The sequence below is a fragment of the Brachyhypopomus gauderio genome, chromosome 8 (assembly GCF_052324685.1).
Source record: "Brachyhypopomus gauderio isolate BG-103 chromosome 8, BGAUD_0.2, whole genome shotgun sequence".
Taxonomy (NCBI): Eukaryota; Metazoa; Chordata; class Actinopteri; order Gymnotiformes; family Hypopomidae; genus Brachyhypopomus; species Brachyhypopomus gauderio.
Window position 1 is genome coordinate 9300120 of NC_135218.1, and position 18269 is coordinate 9318388.

Genomic DNA, 18269 nt, shown 5'->3' on the forward strand with positions numbered 1-18269 from the left:
CAGGGCAATGCTCTCGGTGATGATGGTGTGCTATGCTTTTCTTGTGTCTGTAGATGGTGCCCCAGTTCCTTCAAAAAGTTAAGAAGAAAAGCAAAGCAGCTGGTGCACTGTATTGAAGCATTTAAATATGACTGTCACAGATGTCGAAGGCACACTCTTAAAATTGCAGTTGAAATCAAATTAAATGTAATAGTATAATATAGTAAATATATAATAATGTAGGCTATGCTAACAATATGACTGGGTCATTTTGTAGAGGGCAACTGAATTTAGAATGTAAATTAACAATAAGAATACAGGTAGACATATGCAGCATTACTTGGTTTTTTCATCCTTTATCTCCATGGTCCTGTGGTAGGGAACTGGTCTTGTGACCGGAGGGTCATGGGTTTAATTTCCAGGCCTGAGGCCATGACTGAGGTGCCCTTGAGCAAGGTACCTCACCCCAACTGCTCCCCGTGCACCGGGCTAGGGCTGCCCACCGCTCTGGGCACGTGTGCACCACAGCCCTCTAGTAATCACTAGTGTGTGTTTGTGTGTGTGTTCTAGTTGCACAGATGGGTAAAAACATCACAATTGACAAATATGGCACATTTACATTTGCACATTTACATTTTTTTTCCATTATTCAGTCCTTCCTGGAATGCTGCATTTTTCTGTAGGAAAAAGGAAAATTTTTCATTGTTGTTCTTTAGCAAATATCTTAATAACTGGTCCATTCGACCATTGGCTTTATATAACTTGTCTTCATAACAGATTATCTGTCTTAAATCACATTGCTGTACTTATAATTTGAACATTTGGAAAACAGTTATTGTTCCTCATTCACAACTTGTTAAAAGCCTGAAAAGACTGATAGAGCTAACTGTACCTTCTTCATAGATCATAACAGACATAATATTTTTAAAAAGGGAAATATGCATTCTGGATTACATAGCCCTTATGACTGATCTACTATTTTTGTATAATTTCACCGTTTAATCGCTTTTTTCCAACTTTTATTTTGAAATTCGTTCACGTTGGCTCCATCATGAAAAAGGTACGTAGAAGTGTGAAGGAAGAAAAGAAGGTTGCTGTTATTTTTTCGAACACATGCGCATTAAAAACTTCAAGCTGACTACCTACAGTAAAATCATTTTTGTTAAGAATTTGTGTTACATACGTCATACGTCGCAAATCTTTATTATTCCGACCCCAGAACATATAGTAATGTTCACATCTCTGCTCCAGTAACGCTTTTAATGTAGTAAAATATTTGTAATGGCCTCACCGTCGCCTGCTTCACTGCGACATGGCCGCATGTCGTCTAGTGTGATCATGTGGGGCCGTAGGAGAAGGGGTTGCCCTCCCGTGTCACAGGCTTCCCCGCAAGGAAAACCATTAGCTAATGATATCGAGGGGGATTCGATTGTTTTGGGGGGAATCTGCAATCACAAACGAGCGGCCCTTCTATATGTTATTGGGGAATGAACGACGAGAAAACCCCGGGTAGCAGCAAGAGAAACTCTGGGTGTGCCAGGTGAGCTTGTTCGGATGCGACGTCGGCTAGGTCTCGCTAGCTGGCTAAGAAAACGAGGATTACACCATTTGTTTTTTATTTTATTTTATTTTATTTATTGTAGTTGAAATATAAAGTTGACTTTTAGTGACGTTTGAAAAACAGTACTGTGGATTTCAAGGCCACCATCAGAGTCTTTTCCATATGTAGTGGTAGTATCTAGCTAGTTAGAGGCCAGTTATAATTGTAATATACACGTATAGGTCGTTTAAGTGGAAAAAAATGATTCCATATACGTATTTATGTAAGTTTTCGTTTTACAGATGACTTTTCTTTGAAGATTTGAATCATTCATCCTATTATGCTGAGAAGCAGAAATGTTGAAAATTATACTGTGATATCTTTACTCTTTTTTTGCTCTCTCTCATCAGTATTGAGCAAATGCTGGCTGTGAACCCCGGGAAGACCCCCATCAGTCTGCTGCAGGAATATGGAACGCGGATAGGCAAGACCCCAGTGTATGACCTGCTGAAGGCCGAAGGCCAGGCCCACCAGCCCAACTTCACCTTCCGCGTGTCTGTGGGAGACATCAACTGCACGGGCCAGGGCCCAAGCAAGAAGGCCGCCAAGCACAAGGCCGCAGAAGCTGCCCTGAAGATGCTCAAAGGGGGGATGTTGGGAGGATTGGGAGGAAACGGAATGGAAGGAGAGGGATTTGTGGGCATAGACATTGCATTGGAGGGAGACTGGTAAGAATGGTCTTACTGGTGTGAAATGTGCACATGCTGTGAACAGGAGACATCGTTTTGACTAGACTGTCCTTCTGAAGCAACTGCTTCATGATAATCTAGATGCTTGAAAGCTCTCTAGCTTTTTGACTCTAGCAGGGGTTGTCGTGTCCTCTGTGTTGATGGCACTCCATGGTTCCCACAGCTCCCAGTCAGAGATAAAGTCGTCCAGTTCCAGCCAGCAAGCTGAGTGCAATCCAGTTGGAGCTCTGCAGGTCAGAGAAAAATATTTGTATATGTTTTTTGTATATACATTTTTATTCAATGATTTCTGTGCATGCATAATATAATAAGTCTATTTTCAAGTTATTTACAGAATGTCACCTTTTTCATAGGAACTGGTGGTACAAAAAGGTTGGCGTTTACCTGAATACACCGTCACTCAGGAGTCTGGTCCTGCACACCGCAAAGAGTTCACCATGACGTGCAGAGTGGAGAGATTTGTTGAGATTGGTAAATGTTATGTACTTGAACTAATTTTGACATGAAGGTTTCCTGCCAGCTACTAGTCAATTTTGACGATTCAGAGAGAGAGATAGTGTGTGTGTGTGTGTGTGTGTGTGTGTGTGTGTGTGTGAGTGTGAGTGTGTGTGTGTGTGTGTGTGTGTGTGTGTGAGTCAGTAAGCATGTATATCATAGTGATTAAACCAGCTTAAGACAACCTGTGCTTTCTGATATGGTGCATCATAGTACTGTGTCCTAATAAAATTGGGACATTTTGGCCTCAAAGGCAATTAAACAATTCTCAGTTGGTATTAGGAGTCTAATGTGTACCAAGACAACATTCCCCACAGCATTACACCACCTGCAGCAGCCTGAACTGAGACAAGGCGGGTTAGATCCATAAAGTCATGCAGTTTTTGGCAAATCCTGAACGTACTGTCTGCACATCACTGCATAAATCAAAATGAATCAGAACAGGCAGTATTTTTCCTATTCTCAGCTGACTGGTTTGGGTGAGCCTGTCACCACGGTAGCCTCACATTTCTGCTGTTGGCTGACAAAAGTGGAAATACTCAAACAAGTCCATCTGGCATCAACAACTATGCTATACTCAGGTCATTCGGATCACATTTGTTCCCCCACTTAACTTTAAACGTAAAATCAGTTCATACTGCATCTACTTTGTTTTTGTATATTCGACACTTTATAATATTCATAGTGTCTCTACTGTGTGCGTATACACGTATATTTCAGATAAGCAAATATAAATGCAGTGTCTTGTATGAAAACGTTTGACTCGAAGGTAGCGGGACGTCCAAAAAGCTGGCCAAGCGGAACGCAGCAGCGAAGATGCTCTCCAGGATCCACGACGTGCCAGTAGACATGCGCAGCAGCCATGAAGCAGAGGCTGAGGAGGACACCTTCAACCCGGTGAGGACCTCCTCACCACACGGGGGTGGGACCATGGAGCGGTGCACCGTGACACATCTCATGTGTGCTCTCTCTCTCTCTCCCCCTCTCTCCTTCCCTCTATTTCTGCGTCCCACCCTTGTCCTCTCTAAGAATATAAGCGGAAGGCTAGAAGGAGGGAAGTGCAAGTCTTTCGGATGTACGTGGGATTCCTTGCGGAACTCTGCTGGGGAGAAGATCCTGCAGCTACGCAGTAACCCTCTGGGCCTGCCCAGCTCCAACTTCTGCTCGCTCCTCCACGACCTCTCTGAAGAGCAGCGTTTTGACGTCAGCTACCTGGACATAGGTATGGTGACTGACTTTAGTGCTGAACGTGTGCTAATTGAATTTGTTTCTTCTTGGAATGCGGAGGTGTTAGCATTACTGTTTATGGGTTGACATAAATTTTAGGTTTGAGCTGCATGTCAAGACACGCATTTCAGTACCTACTAGCTTCAAAAATACATCTCTATTCTTGAAATGCATTAACAGCCAAACGGACTTTCACCATTGTACCTATTTAATTGCATTCTCAATGATTAAATAGCCTGTGCCCTTGCATCAATTAGAACTATTTTAAACCTACTTTAGTAACCAAGAGGTTGAAAATCTGAGCTCATTATGTTTGTGTGTGTGTGTGTCCAGAAGAGCGCAGTCTCAGTGGCCTGTGCCAGTGTCTGGTGGAGTTGTCCACTCAGCCCATCACCGTGTGTCATGGTTTCGCTCCCAGCCAGGACGCAGCTCGGGCCAGCGCCGCACACAACGCCCTCCAGTACCTCAAAATCATGGCAGGGGGAAAGTGAGCTGGTGCCCACCATGAATTCACATGTGAGGAGTTACTGAGTTTACCTCTTCAGCCAGCAGTGGCGTCAGCTGTGGCTTTACTGGACATGATTGGCCCACACTGTTCCTCTTCGTGATGGCCCAGAGATGTTTGACTCTACCAGAGAGGCTGTTCTGAAGAGGATTCAAGCTCCATTCTCCTGTTCCGTACTCCTACTATTAAGAAAACTTTTATTTTTAAACTTTGTTCCTTATTTTTAGAAGTCACCCATATGAAGAATTTTACTGTAGATGAATTAGCTTGTCCTGATGTTCCTACATTTTTACCCTTTTGTTTTTATTGTATATACCATTTGACTTTCAAACTAACCAGGTAGTTTTTCAGATTTTTTTATTGAAATAATTGAAGGTCACAGTTCATAATATGCTGCTTATTCTCATGAATCAATTATTTTAAATTTAGCTGTTTCTAATAATTAAGAATTTTAATGGATTCGTGCAGGAAGTTGCAATTTCCTTTTTTGTCATTGAATGCACACTACTTGTGCCATGTAGGCGTGGCCTCCTAAATATGGTGTTTACTTAAGACCATGTGTATTATGTAAGGTTATTTAAATGCGAACATTTTATTTTGTATATCATTAAATATAAAATAAAGGTGGGTTTTTAGGTTATCTGTGGGAGATATATTAGTTCTAGAAGTAAAAAAAATGTTTTTATGCTCATGTTCATAGGATGCAAGACAAACAGTAATAATGCTGTTGATGTGTACAATATATGGTTGTGGTTGTTTTATCCAAAGAATAAAGTGCTGACATTTGCTTAGTTAATTTTACTATTGATATGCAAATAAATACATCAAAAAGCACAAATGTCATGAGACAAATAAATACTCGAAACATCTGTAGTAGCGCAGTCACAGAGAACAAGCTAGCACAAGGTCACAGGCAATGTTACATCATGATACAGTACCTAGTTTCTGCATTACATTCAAACAGTTCAAATGCAGGAACCAGTCATGCTCGTCACTCAATGAGAAGCAAAGTCAAAACGCTGTAGCAGTAGTTTTCCTTTTGGCACCTATTCAGGTTTAGTCATTTTTGCTGTTACATATGAACTGGCTTTTCAATTCGAAAGAAAAGTGCCAATTAAAATGTGACAGCTGTTGTGGTGACCTTTGTTCTGTGAGAAAACCCGCTCTGTATCTTCTAGGTTCAACACCAGATAGGCAGAGATGCTTAAGGAAGTGTCACATCAGGTTATTTTGTTTTCCTTTGCGAGCTCAGCTGATCTCTTTGATGGGGGTAGTTAAAGAGTGCTGCATGTCCTCTTCAACGTAGCCACTGCTGTCTGACTGGAAGCTGTCCCCTCTCAAAGGCAAATCTGATGCACAGAAATTGAACGCATGCAAATGAGTCTGGATGATTAAAATATCCAGGATCGTTTTGTTCTTCCACACTTTTGAGGGTTTTCCGAGAATGCAGCTTGCTATCATCATAGTTTTCTTCTTGCTAACTTCATTACTTCCTGTGAGCTTACATTCTTTGAAAGTTTTTGAGGGTGTTAACAGCTAATGTGTGTTGAAACTCTTAACACCTCTCCCTAACACCTGTTTTTTTTTTTTACCATATTTGTCCTTTCTACGTTATTTTTTTACACTATTGACAGTAATTCTCTTGACATAAATTATCAAGTTCTAAACAGTGATAATTGCTTATTAGTATGCATGTCACAATAAGCTATAATAAGCTGTTATCTTACACTTGCTTATGAAACACAAAATCGGTCCTAAATCTGCAAATAAGCATTTCGTGTGGGTGCAAGAAGCAGTAACTGGCATGACTCACATTTCTGTGGAGTAGCTGCAGCAACCGTCAGTGTGAACGCACTGCACTGTGAAACAGTCTCCTCCTCCCCTGCACTCTGCACCTATATGGAAGCAATGTGTGTGTGTAGCAGTTACTTAATATTCAAACCGGCAAACGTTTCACTGAGCGTATTCTTAAACACTAGGACGTTAGCATGTCTCTGCAGTGTCATCAAGACAGCTACCACCGTGAAACTATACCGTTATCTGTATCTGCTTCTCTGTGTCCGTGTAAATTCACAATGGCCTACATCAAATCCTCCTTTACAGATTTTGGAAGTAGGCTACTTTTTTTTCGAAGGCAAAAACAGAAGAGCTGTATGTGTTTCATTTGTTGTGTACAGCTGTTCTTGATCGTATTGCTCCATATGAAGTTAGATGTAGATCTAGTACTCAGCTTTGACTGAATGATAAGACAAGTGATCTTACAAAAAACTCTTGAAAATAATGAATTTGGTGCCTGACTTCTCAAGGCCTTGAAGAATTCTCAAAAAAAAAAAAAAAAAAAGGAGACAAGTATCTAAAATTTGTGGTTTTTAAACAGCTAGTGGCTGTGTAACCTTAAACCTTTTTTAATCTTTTCAATCTGGTTTAGATTACCACACAATACAAAACTGCGCTCTAAAAGTGATCAGTGAGTGCAGTTTCTGTTTGCTTTTGCTGGATCTAAGTTCAACGTTTGACATGGTGGACAATGCTATACTCAGGGAACAGCCGTGCTGGTATCAAGAGTACTGCACTTGATTGGTTGATTTTTTAAATAGACAATACATTTTCTTCTTTAGCTACTATTAGATCCAGAGCCCCCAGGGGTACATTTTATTATGTTCTATGACTGAGCTGCCCTTGGGCAAGGCACCTAACCTCAACCGGTCTGGGCACCTGTGCACCACAGCTCCCTAGTAACCACTTGTGTGTGTTATCACTGCACAGATGGGTAAATGCAGAAGACAAATTTTGATTGGGGTTAAAATCACAATTGACAAATATGGCACATTTACATTTTGTACATTTTACATGTTACCTCTGGAACAAATTCTACGAAAACATTTTTTTTCCCCACTGCTGTACTCATGGCTTGAAGTTCCTTCTCCTGAGGTCTGGTGATCACTGCTCCTCGGAGAGGATCAATGAGTGTGGTATATCATGGGCATTAAGAAGTGGATGTCCAATAGTTTTCTCCAACTAAACAACAGTAAAATATTAATTATATTTGGTTCAGCCAATTTAATGCAAAGCCATCTAGCAAACCTGAGATTCCTTAACACTCACATAAAAATATTTTATGTAGGACTTGAATTTACCATTTAGTACTTAGAAGTCCTTCTGTACAGTGCAGGGTACTAAGTTTCATTGGTTGTTTTTAAAGATCTGAATGAATCGCCCCCTCTTATATGGCAGATTTGCTCTTAACTACTCCATGATCCTGGCCCAAGCAGAAATGGGATTTTCCAGTTACAGCAGCAAGGCTCTGGAACAGTTTACCAGTTCACCTTAGGCAGGCTGTATCCCTCTTTAAACGCAACCCAACTTCTATTATTTGGCTCTGAGATCTGCAGCTTGACCTGTGAATGCTGCATGTCAAATGTGTGCCCCGCCTAGAGAGGTGGGCATTAGGTAGGTGTTTTTTTTTTATGTTTATGAAACAAATGTGAAGGTAAAGAAATATAAATTAAACTTGCCTTTCTAATAGTATATCAGTGTAGATTTGTCTAGTGCCTGCTGTGAGTCATCCATGTTTAGTGGAGGAGGAGGACGATGAATGCAGAGATGAAGGTGTAACTAAGCAGCATTATGCAAATCATATGATTTTAATAATATCCTATAGGGAGCATACTGTAACTCGGGACCACGCCTCTAATCCTGCTGTGAATAAACATAGGTGAAAAGTGTGTAATGAGTTACAAGTATAGGTAGCTACATACCTCTTCCAGCTCAAAAGAGTTGGCCTGCTTAGGGCAACGTTTAATCTGGCTGGTTGAGGAATTTCTGGGGCTCAGGTACCTTTCGTTGCCTGACAGGCATGAATGCTTGGGAGTGCTATTAGAATACATTGGGGAAGTAACATCCTTGTGTGGTTCTCTGTGGAGTGTGGGGGTGTCATCCTCCGAGCCGGTTACCATGATCTGGCACGGCGTCCTTTGTTTGCTGGTAGGGTCGCAGTAGACCAGGTCACTTTGTGAATCTTCTGAACGTGCTTTCACCAGATACCCATCCTCCTCACCAGGTGGTAGGCAAATCTGTGGTTGTGCATCAGCAAGTGATGGCTTGTCTTTTGGCTCAAAATTTCTTTGAGTTGAGGATTCATTTAGCATCTGAATAGATGAGCCCTTCGCTGCATTAGTGTCCGTTTGTCCACATAGATAAGGTCCCTGGTGAACACTCTCCACTACATGAGGGCAAAGGACATCATAGGCAATTATAGCAACTTGTGCCTTTGGGTCAAGTTTGTTCAAGGTGGTATTAAGCAAAGGAGATCCGATAGAACCTTCATTTATGTCCATGTCATTTCTTGACTTTGGAGCACCTGTAGTTTCCAGAGAAGCTTCCTCCAGCAGGCAAGCCTTCGTTCTAGCGACGTCCCTCTTCCCTGACTGAGACCAACGCTGGATCCTCTCCCTGTGGGCGTTAGTCGCTTTCTCCGGCTCACTCGCCCTGCCAGCAGGTGGCCCACCAGAAACCTGTACCGACTGCCCAGGTCCTGCTTCCGTGCCTGCTCTACAGGCCAGGTTCTCCGCCAGCTCCTGGGGCCATGTCTTTGTGCCCTCCTCACGGCCCCCGTCGTCCCTCACCGTCCCCAGCACCATGCTAACCACGTCCGGAAGGCTGTTCCTTTTGCGGGGAGAGCTGTTCGGAGATGCCGATTCGGATCCACGGGAGCCCGTGTACAGGCACATCTTCGAAACCGTGTCCTTGAGGCGTTCCACGGGAGAGCGGGGTTCGGTCCGAATACTGGCGAAGAAGCGCTGTCCGATGGTGCGCTCCACCGTGGGCGAGGAGAAGCTGAACTCGGGTGGAGCGAGCTTCTGAAGAGGTGTGCGGGACACGTGCGAGTAGAGGGAGTAGAAAGCGTTGGCCATGGCTGTTAGGACTTCCACCTGACGGAAACGACCTGCACGCAGAGGAACCAAGGAAGAACTTGAGGAAACTACACCAAATAGCTACGTTTAATTAGAATATATAAATGTGAATATATATAGCACTTTCAAAATGCATGTATGAATAAAGTTCCTAAATACACACTGCATATGATCAGTTCGCTAATAACATGTAAATGTGGTTCAGTGTTCAGTGACTATTGAACCTTGAGATATATATTAATGTCACAATATGCTAATAGTTTATTTCCATATTAAAATATATGCATCGTTTAACAATATGTAAAAGTGAGTCAATCTTGAAACTTCAGTGTGATACTCCATTACTTACTCATCAGACATGGTTAAAATTGCTTTCCATTTACAGTAAGATCAAACAGGTGGCTTTGAGATCACATCCGAGCATGCATTTAGCAAAACGATACGAAATTGCTCACACAAATGTGGCAATAAAGTGAGTCCGCTTACACAAATGTGGCCACAGCCACCATCCGCATATATGATGTGGGCGTTTGTCCTTACTAGCGAGCGAGAGGTTGGGGTCCTCTTCACGTATGCGGTGTAACTGAGACTCCAGGAAGAGGCGGAAGTTGATGCCCCTCAGCTGTGAGGGGAAGCTGAAGAAACGTGCGGGGATGCGGGCGGTCACCTGCGGCTCCTCGCAGCCGAACCCCAGCTGGTACAGCGTCTCCTCCGCGTCCTCCGCACACATCTGCAGGACCTCGGACACACTAATGCACCAGAGGGAGCGATACGGACAAAGACAAATCCATGTGAGTGGGGAAGATGTATTGCAGCATTAAGAACAGCAGTATGCATGAATGATGTCATTAGGCCATGGTGGGCAAAGCACTGTGCCCTTTACGCGAGTGTGAAGGATTTGAAGGCCCACGTTCTTCCAGCCGCGCTACCTAGAAGCAGTCGTGGCAATGGAAGAGAAGGCACTGGACGCCATGCTTTGCCCCAGTGCATGAAATGGCAGGTTAAGCTTCTGCTGTGGAGTGCTGCAGATGACACAAAGACAGTGATGTCACAGATACAATAGCGCATGACATGAAGACAGTGACATCATAAACTTATAGCTCAACTGAAACCGAGGGCAGAGAGGGAAAATGTCGGCTGACCTCCCGCGATAGTCTTTGCGACGTGATTTAGGAGGGGGCAGAAGCAACGGACAATACCTGCAGGGAACAAGGAGTGAATGCTGTGAATACCTTTCAGCCATTACAGGAAGAATTTAGGCAGAATTTATAGAATCTCAGGGAGCACTTACTCAATTTCTTCATCGCGTGATCCAACATCTAGTGCTATGGCTATAGAAGAATGACAAAGTGAATTAAAAGCAGTGACCTCTGCTATTAAAGTCATTATAGTTGCCGTCCACGTGTACTTTTGTAAATCCCTTATTTAGTGCTAAATTCAATCAATCATTTACAGTGCGAGTTTGCGTGTGAACCCTAGCTTTCTTTGTTACTGTCTCCAAGAAAATGCTTGGGACAGCTTTTGGTTAGACTGTCTGATTCTTGTCTGGGCTTGTTCTCATTGACAGACGACGCCTCTCTAGACCAAGCTTTGTTTGTGTCTGATCAATGTTATCGAGGCCGCCCCTGACAGAGACTAACTGACAAGCCTAAGGTTGTTACTCAAGAAGGAGGTTGGGCCTTAGCAGTACAATGACATGTTTTAAATACATTCCATGATAGACCTAATAAACATCAGTAGGCGGACAATGTGTGGACAGGTGTTATGGAATTCAAAGAAAAGGTTAAGAGGAAAAGGATGGCCTGCATCTGATATTTACATATGTCAAATATCATCTGTCGCATTGCCTTCCTGTTTGTAATGATACCAACTACTGGTTCAAAATACAAACCATCCAACTGGCTCACATTTGGAAGTTGATGGAGCAACAGGTTTTACGTACCTTCTGCCCCGAGGCTCAGATCATCTTCAAAACTGTTACCAGTCTTCAGCAACAATTCTGCAGATTAGTAAATGAAAATATGAGAAGAGGGGCTCCATGGTCCTCTTGCAGAGCCTTCACTAAAGCATCCCGAAAAACACGCAGCAGTCTTCCCAAACTGTGTTAGCGCAGGGCTCTTTATATGGCTACGTTATGTAACTCGCTGGCCTTAAGGCACAGGCCCACCTCACTGCTGCTACAAATGAATTTCAAAGTCCTTTTCCTTACCCACATTGAGGTGACTCAGGTTCTCTTGGTTGGCTTCATTTCTGAAAAATAAACAACAAGTGAGAGAGCGGGAGAGAAGAAACCGAAAATGCAGTCACTCTTATCACATGTGAATCAGTGTGGTTGGTGGGCGACGCACAGGCATGCAGCGAGATTCCCTGATAATAATACACACTCACACAGCCCCACTGGACCTGAATCACCATACGGCATTTCGCCCAAGAAGTAACCTCTGCAGGAGCTACTGCTAGAGTGACATTCTCTCCTATGGAGTCGACTGACATAATGAGATAATGGAGGATGTCAGAGGTCCTGCAGATCAGTATTTTAGAAATGGAAGTCCCAATAATGGAAAATTAAGTCTCCATCACTATTCTAAACAGCCATGACAAGACCCACAGGAACAGGTCAAGATGCAACTCAATGATCAAACAGTAGACTCTATCACTAAAACCCAATTGACCATGCAACAAAACAAATGCAACAAATGGAGTAAACCTGCTTTAAAAAATCCTGTGTGTCATTCCTGTGATGGCAATACAATTGGTTCTTGACCCTTGTCAAGGGTGCAAGCATTTATTTTCGCGGTCACAACCTTTAACCAGACAATGTTTCCTTACAGTTTACGTTCATTTGTTTATATTGCCTTGAAATTGACAAACACAGTGTTCAACCACAGTGATCTACTTGCCCTGCTTCTGACGCAGATAAACGTGTGCCCTCCTTGACTAACACACACACTTACCCACAACCTTGGAGCCAGGTTTCAATCTTTCCTGTAGAGCATCCTGTGGAAAATACATACAACAGTCAGCTCTCTTTATACTCGCCTATGTTTATTGAACATACAGAAATGTGTCATTTTAGCGTCATCACATCTGCTATTCTATTTTCATGCTAAAACATTTTAAATGCATTTTCTAACAAATTAACTGATATCCACTAGAAATGAATTCCAGGATTTCAAATTATTCTATTAGCAGCAGCTTTTCTCAACGGCTGTGATTAGATAGTGTTTTTGGAAGAAGAATAAAGATCAGTATAAAGTCACACATCATCTGTATACAGCTGCAACTCCCAATACTAGGACGCATTTCTACACTGGTTATCCATGGTGCTTAGTGGTGAAACTGGAAAATACACAATATAAGTAAACACAATGTTTGTTTGATTCAACTCCTGTGCTACAGACTCCAGTACAGTTTTGAGAGTCTTTAATTATACTAGTATTACTTTTACTATTATAAAGTGGTCATTAGGCATTTGTGTTTAGTCATTTACATCCCATTATTTGCATTGATCTGACTAAAGTGATTTGGCTTGCAGCAATCCCCACACACTGAGATGTACGTTTCCAAGCAAGTCAGAGTGAATCAAGCATCTCTACTACCAAAAAACCCAACCGAGCTTTGACGAACCCCCATTAATCTGATGACATTCACTGTCTTCGCAACTTCCGCGCGTACTGGACTATGCGCACGTCCTTTATCTGTTAAAACAGATAATATAATACACATTTAAGGTAAATTCAGTGTCTTAGGATAAGCTTGCGAGTTACCGTCCGTGAAAACGTCGTCCTGTAGAGAGACGCGTGTAGGTGGGTCGGAACCGCGCCGCTCCGCGTCTTCCAGAATGAGGCAGCGGCGGCTGCTGTGCGCCCAAGCCTGGCGCCTGTCAGCCGGGGACGTGCTCTCCATCACACCACCCCCAGCGCCTCAAAACGAACACAGGGAAGTGCATTAAACCCGGGTTAACATCCTACTTCATTTCTATAGCGCGTTGTACACTAGACACTAGTCCACAACCGTGCAGACCATCATACATGACCCGGTACAAACTGCAACCATGCAAAACCAACAAAATCTTTCTTATAACTTTCTATCAATTCCACTTGCCCTTCGATGCTCAAACTGGGAAACGGAGGTTTGTCATTTATATGCAGTATAAAAAACATCGAGGTGTTTAACTCGTTCTCCAAACGTCGACACTTGAAGCCGATTTCAAAACGCCACCGCGGATGTTTCCGCCGCAGGTGGAGGAGCGAACCTACCTTCACAAGTTCACTCCTGCTTACAAACATCATCACACTTCATCTCTCCGGGATCTCACGTCCAGGACCCGACGGCCTTCTCCGCGTCCGACGGTCCATCAGAAATAAAAAAGTTAAAGACGCGCATTTCCACTCATTTTTGCGCCACCCACGCAAACTTTAGCGCCGCTTCTACTGACTGGTGACGATAATGACGGAAGCGGAGAGAGGAAGAAGTGTTGAGATGTTGAAGGCGCTTCATGCTGAAATAAAGGAAACACGGCAGCTGCGTGTTTGCATAATACATGTGACCAAATTCTAAAACCACCAATTTGATACTGAAATGCTGATTCAAACAACAGCTGCACCCAAGCATTACGGGCAGCAGCAAATTTCACTGTCTACCTTAAATGCATTTTCGTTTAGAAGCTTAAATTAAAGAGGAAATCGCCCCCAAACGCTTTCAGTACTGAAATGTGTGTCTAAGTCGTAGATGAAAGTGTTATCAATATTACCTTGACGACCAAACAACTTTGGACCCACCAGATGGTAGGGTGTGTGTTTTACTTTTTACGCCTCATTTAATAGGTGCGTGAGTACACAATACAGTTTCACCTGGATTTGTGGATGTGTGTAAAGATGGATGGTTTGTTGGAACACCAACCAAGTCAGTATACCATGAAAATAGGTCTCATCTCATACTGGAAAATTGGGTGGAGGTAGTATGTCATCCAAGTATCTTTCACGTACTGAAAAAATGTATTTTGGTCACATACTGCAAACAGCACCCTGAGTTGGGCTCAATCAGAGCCGGAGTGGCTAATCGGGAGATTCGGGAGGATTCCCGATGGGCCGGCTCATGTCAGTCTCTAGTTTGGGCCGATTGGGAGGGAAAAATAATTTTGGGCCGGATTTGGACATGAAACTCCCGGGCTGAAAATGTGTCCCACTCCGGCCCTGGGCTCAATCAGTATGTGAGTAGTATGTAGTAAGCTAATTCGAACACCACTATAGGTCTGGTCGCATACTTGAATATTTGGCAGATTTAGTATGTCATCTGAGTATCTTTCGCATATTGGGAAAATATCTTTTGATCGCATACTGCGTACTGATTTGGGGCCCAATTAGTACTTGAGTAGTATGTAGTAGGCTATTTCAAACACCTTACTTCCTGACATCAAGCTATAGGGGGTATGTTCATGACATCAGGGTTGGTGGGAGTCACTGCGCTTGTGCCCATAGAGTGGCAGTGTTAGTGGTCAGTGTTAATGGTCAGTGCGATTTCTTCTGTGTCTGTTCAAAGAGATGCTGCAAGGATTTAGAGCTAACAAAAGCTACAGAGAAGAGAAGGTAGTGTTATACAGTTAACCCATTTCCTTTCATTACTGGTTTTGATTTATCATTTCACCTCATAAATGGAGCAATGTTGCCAATCAGTCCTAACGAGGGGCCTGATGTCAAATACCTTTTTGAAGCATTGCAGGCCTCAAGTAAACCCTATCAACAATAGTCCAACACCACTTTCATTATTAACTAACTTCACTAATGACAGGCACATTAATGTAAGTATCATCAGATGATTGAGATGCACACAATTGCACCTAAAAGTTCAACTGTAAGGTAAAAAAAAAACATATTTTCACTGTATGCATGTTTATACATCATTAACTCACATCCAAGCGCAATTTCTAAAAACCACATCTTCTAAAAAAGACATCTGCTTAAGCATTTTGAATTTGAGCTGTTTCACAATTCCAACAAATTGCAGATGACTGCCAACACAACAACTTTTTTTGGTTTGGACTTGATTGGACTTCACTAGTGAATTTTAAGCTACAGCTGCAGTATTGTCTTAGTTGACATTGGCTACTATTCTATGATTTTAAAATACATATTTTTTCCCATTTCACTGGGAAGGTCTGCCATAAATCTGGATAGGGCAATCCAGCCTTATCTGTGCATACATACGTCTTCTTCTTCCTCTTCTTCCTCTTCTTTCGGCTATTCCCGTTTAGGGGTCGCCACAGCGGATCAAACTCCTCCATCTGGCCCTGTCCTGAGTGCCCTCCACTGACACACCAGCCACTCACATATCCTCTACCACTGCATCCATAAACCTCCTCATAGGTCTACATCTCCTCCTCATGCCTGGAAGTTCCATCCTCAAGACCCTCCTACCAATATACCTCTCCTCCCTCCTCTGTACATGTTCAAACCATCTCAATCTCGCTTCACTAACTTTATCTCCAAAACATGCTACATGTGCTGATCCTCTAATAAACTCATTTCTGATCCTATCCTTCCTCGTCACTCCAAATGAGAATCTCATCATCTTCATCTCAGACACCTCCATCTCCCTCACCTGTCTCTTTGTCAGTGCCACTGTCTCCAGTCCATACAACATAGCAGGTCTCACTACTGTCCCACCTATCACAGATCACCACAGACACTTTGTCATCCACACCACCCTGCCTGCACTCTCTTCTTTACCTCTCTTTCACTTCTTCCATTACTCTGTACCCTCGACCCTAAGTAGGTAAACTCATCAACCTTCACCAAATCAACTCCTTGTAACTGGACCTGTCCACCGTCTGCTCTCTCATTCACACACATGTACTCTGTTTTACTCCTGCTCACTTTCATTCCCCTGCTCTCCAAAGCATATCTCCATCTTTCCAAGCTCACCTCCACCTGCTCCCTACTCTCACTGCAGATCACAATGTCATCAGCAAACATCATAGTCCAAGGGGACTCCTGCCTAACCTCGTCCGTCAGTCTGTCCATGACGATTGCGAACAGGAAGGGACTCAGGGCTGATCCTTGATGTAGTGCTACCCCAACTTTAAACCAGTCTGTCATTCCTACCGCACATCTCACTGCTGTCACACTGTTCTCATACATATCCTGCACCACCCTCACATACTTTTCTGCTACTCCTGACTTCCTCATACAATACCACAGCTCCTGTCTCGGTACTCTGTCATAAGCTTTCTCTAAGTCAACAAACACACAATGTAACTCCTTTTGTCCTTCCCTATACTTCTACATTAACACTCTCAAAGCAAACATAGCATCTGTGGTGCACTTAGCTGACATGAAACCACACTGCTGCTCACAGATCTCTACCTCTCCTCTAAGCATAGCTTTCACTACTCTTTCCCTAGATTTTCAGGCTGTGACTGATCAACTTTATTCCTCTGTAAATACTACAGCTTTGAACGTCGCTCTTATTCTTGAAAATCTGCACCATTATGCTTCGTCTTCACTCCTTAGGCATCTTCTGACCTTCCAAGATTCTGTTAAATAACCCAGTCAAAAACTCCACTGCTGTCTCTCCCAAATATTTCCATGCCTCCATTGGAATATCATCCGGTCCAACTGCCTTACCACACTTCATTCTCCGCCCTTACTTCCTCCTTGCTCACCTGAGGCACTTCCTGATTCACAACCTCTACCTCTCCTAACCTTCTTTCCCTTTCATTTTCTTGATTCATCAGTTCCTCAAAATACTCCTTCCACCTTCCCAAGACACTCACCTCACCAGACAACACATTTCCATCTTTATCCTTTATCATCCTAACCTGCTGCACATCCTGCCCATCACGGTTTCTCTTTCTGGCCAATCTGTACAGATCACTTTCACCTTCCTTAGTGTCCAACTTCTCATACAGCTTGCTATAAGCCTTTTCATTAGCTTCTGCCACTGCTCTCTTTGCCTTACGACACATCTCCTTGTACCTCTGTCTACTTTCTTCATCTCGCTGAAAATCCCAATTCTTTTTAGCCAACTGCTTTCCTCTCAAACTTTCCTGAACTTCCTCATTCCACCACTACGACTCCTTGTCTATCTTCCTCTGTCCTGAGGTCACACCAAGTACCTTCCTAGCCACATCCCTCACTGCATTTGAAGTCTCATCCCAGGTATCCAGAACACCACCACCATTACCCAGTACCTGTCTCACCTCATCCCTGAATTTTACACCACAGTCCTCATCCTTTAACTTCCTCCACCTGATCTTAGGTTCCACTCTCACTCTCTTCCTCTTCTTCACCTTCAAAACCATCCTACATATCACCATCCTACGCTGTTTAGCTACGCTCTCCCCGGGTAACACCTTGCAATCACTAACCTCTTTCAGGTTTCGTCTCCTGCAGAGGATATAGTTGACCAGTGTGCATCGTCCACCACTCTTATACGTTACCCTGTGCTCTTCCTTTTTCTTAAAGTAAGTGTTAACTACAGCCATCTTTATCCTTTTAACAAAATCTACCACCGTTTGTCCTTCTGTATTCCTTTCATTAACACCATATCTACCCAACACCTCCTCATCACCACTGTTCCCTCCACCAACATGTCCATTTAAATCTGCTCCAATAACCACTCTCTCTTCTTTAGGAACCTGCAAAACAACTTCATCTAACTCTCTCCAGAATTCTTCTTTCTCCTCCCCATCACAACTTACCTGAGGAGCATAAGCACTGATGACATTCATCATCACCCCATCAATCTCTAACTTTACACAGATCACCCTGTCACTTACTCTCTTTTCCTCCACTACACTCTTACTAAATTCATCCTTCAGGATTACCCCTACTCCATTTCTCTTCCTGTCTACACCATGA

At 43.1% G+C, this 18269-nt stretch overlaps 2 protein-coding genes across 10 annotated transcripts; one reads left to right on the plus strand and one right to left on the minus strand.

Moving 5' to 3' along the window:
- The first annotated feature begins 1094 nt into the window (after window positions 1-1094).
- Window positions 1095-5220, plus strand: tarbp2 (TAR (HIV) RNA binding protein 2). Of its 2 annotated transcripts, none has more exons than XM_077014263.1 (7): window positions 1095-1519; window positions 1930-2247; window positions 2432-2501; window positions 2622-2739; window positions 3533-3660; window positions 3793-3985; window positions 4327-5220. In XM_077014263.1, the coding sequence occupies exons 1-7, from the start codon at window positions 1467-1469 to the stop codon at window positions 4479-4481; spliced, it is 1035 nt and encodes a 344-aa protein (XP_076870378.1). In that variant the 5' UTR covers window positions 1095-1466; the 3' UTR covers window positions 4482-5220. The 2 variants fall into 2 exon arrangements, with proteins under 2 accessions (XP_076870378.1, XP_076870377.1); XM_077014262.1 differs by having other exon boundaries at window positions 1103-1519; window positions 4324-5219.
- A 58-nt stretch (window positions 5221-5278) lies between these two features.
- On the minus strand, window positions 5279-14144 carry tespa1 (thymocyte expressed, positive selection associated 1). 8 transcript variants are annotated; one of them, XR_013132740.1, is made up of 13 exons: window positions 13668-14143; window positions 13176-13331; window positions 12363-12405; window positions 11618-11658; window positions 11351-11407; window positions 10700-10739; window positions 10551-10607; window positions 10338-10430; window positions 9949-10157; window positions 8254-9440; window positions 7353-7513; window positions 6309-6390; window positions 5788-5844 (listed from the first exon to the last, which is right to left on the minus strand). XR_013132740.1 is itself a non-coding variant. In XM_077014259.1 (12 exons), exons 2-12 carry the CDS (start codon window positions 13312-13314, stop codon window positions 5744-5746), a joined length of 1854 nt encoding a protein of 617 aa, XP_076870374.1. In that variant the 5' UTR covers window positions 13315-13331; window positions 13668-14138; the 3' UTR covers window positions 5279-5743. The 8 variants fall into 8 exon arrangements, 4 of the variants coding, with proteins under 4 accessions (XP_076870374.1, XP_076870372.1, XP_076870376.1 ...); XM_077014259.1 differs by lacking the exon at window positions 7353-7513 and having other exon boundaries at window positions 5279-5844; window positions 8449-9440; window positions 13668-14138; XM_077014257.1 differs by lacking the exon at window positions 7353-7513 and having other exon boundaries at window positions 5279-5844; window positions 13668-14137.
- Between the last annotated feature and the right edge of the window lie 4125 nt (window positions 14145-18269).

What these genes read in the sequence shown, in the direction of transcription:
- tarbp2 (XM_077014262.1), top strand. Translation starts at nt 1,467, where the DNA reads ATGAACGACGAGAAAACCCCGGGTAGCAGCAAGAGAAACTCTGGGTGT. An exon ending in ATTGCATTGGAGGGAGACTG is followed by an intron (nt 2,248 to 2,431) that starts GTAAGAATGGTC and finishes TGGTTCCCACAG; the next exon opens with CTCCCAGTCAGAGATAAAGT. An exon ending in CGTCAGCTACCTGGACATAG is followed by an intron (nt 3,986 to 4,323) that starts GTATGGTGACTG and finishes GTGTGTGTCCAG; the next exon opens with AAGAGCGCAGTCTCAGTGGC.
- tespa1 (XM_077014257.1), bottom strand. Translation starts at nt 13,314, where the DNA reads ATGGAGAGCACGTCCCCGGCTGACAGGCGCCAGGCTTGGGCGCACAGC. An exon ending in ACCTGGCTCCAAGGTTGTGG is followed by an intron (nt 11,659 to 12,362) that starts GTAAGTGTGTGT and finishes TTTATTTTTCAG; the next exon opens with AAATGAAGCCAACCAAGAGA. An exon ending in TGCAGCTACTCCACAGAAAT is followed by an intron (nt 5,845 to 6,308) that starts GTGAGTCATGCC and finishes TCTGTGCATCAG; the next exon opens with ATTTGCCTTTGAGAGGGGAC.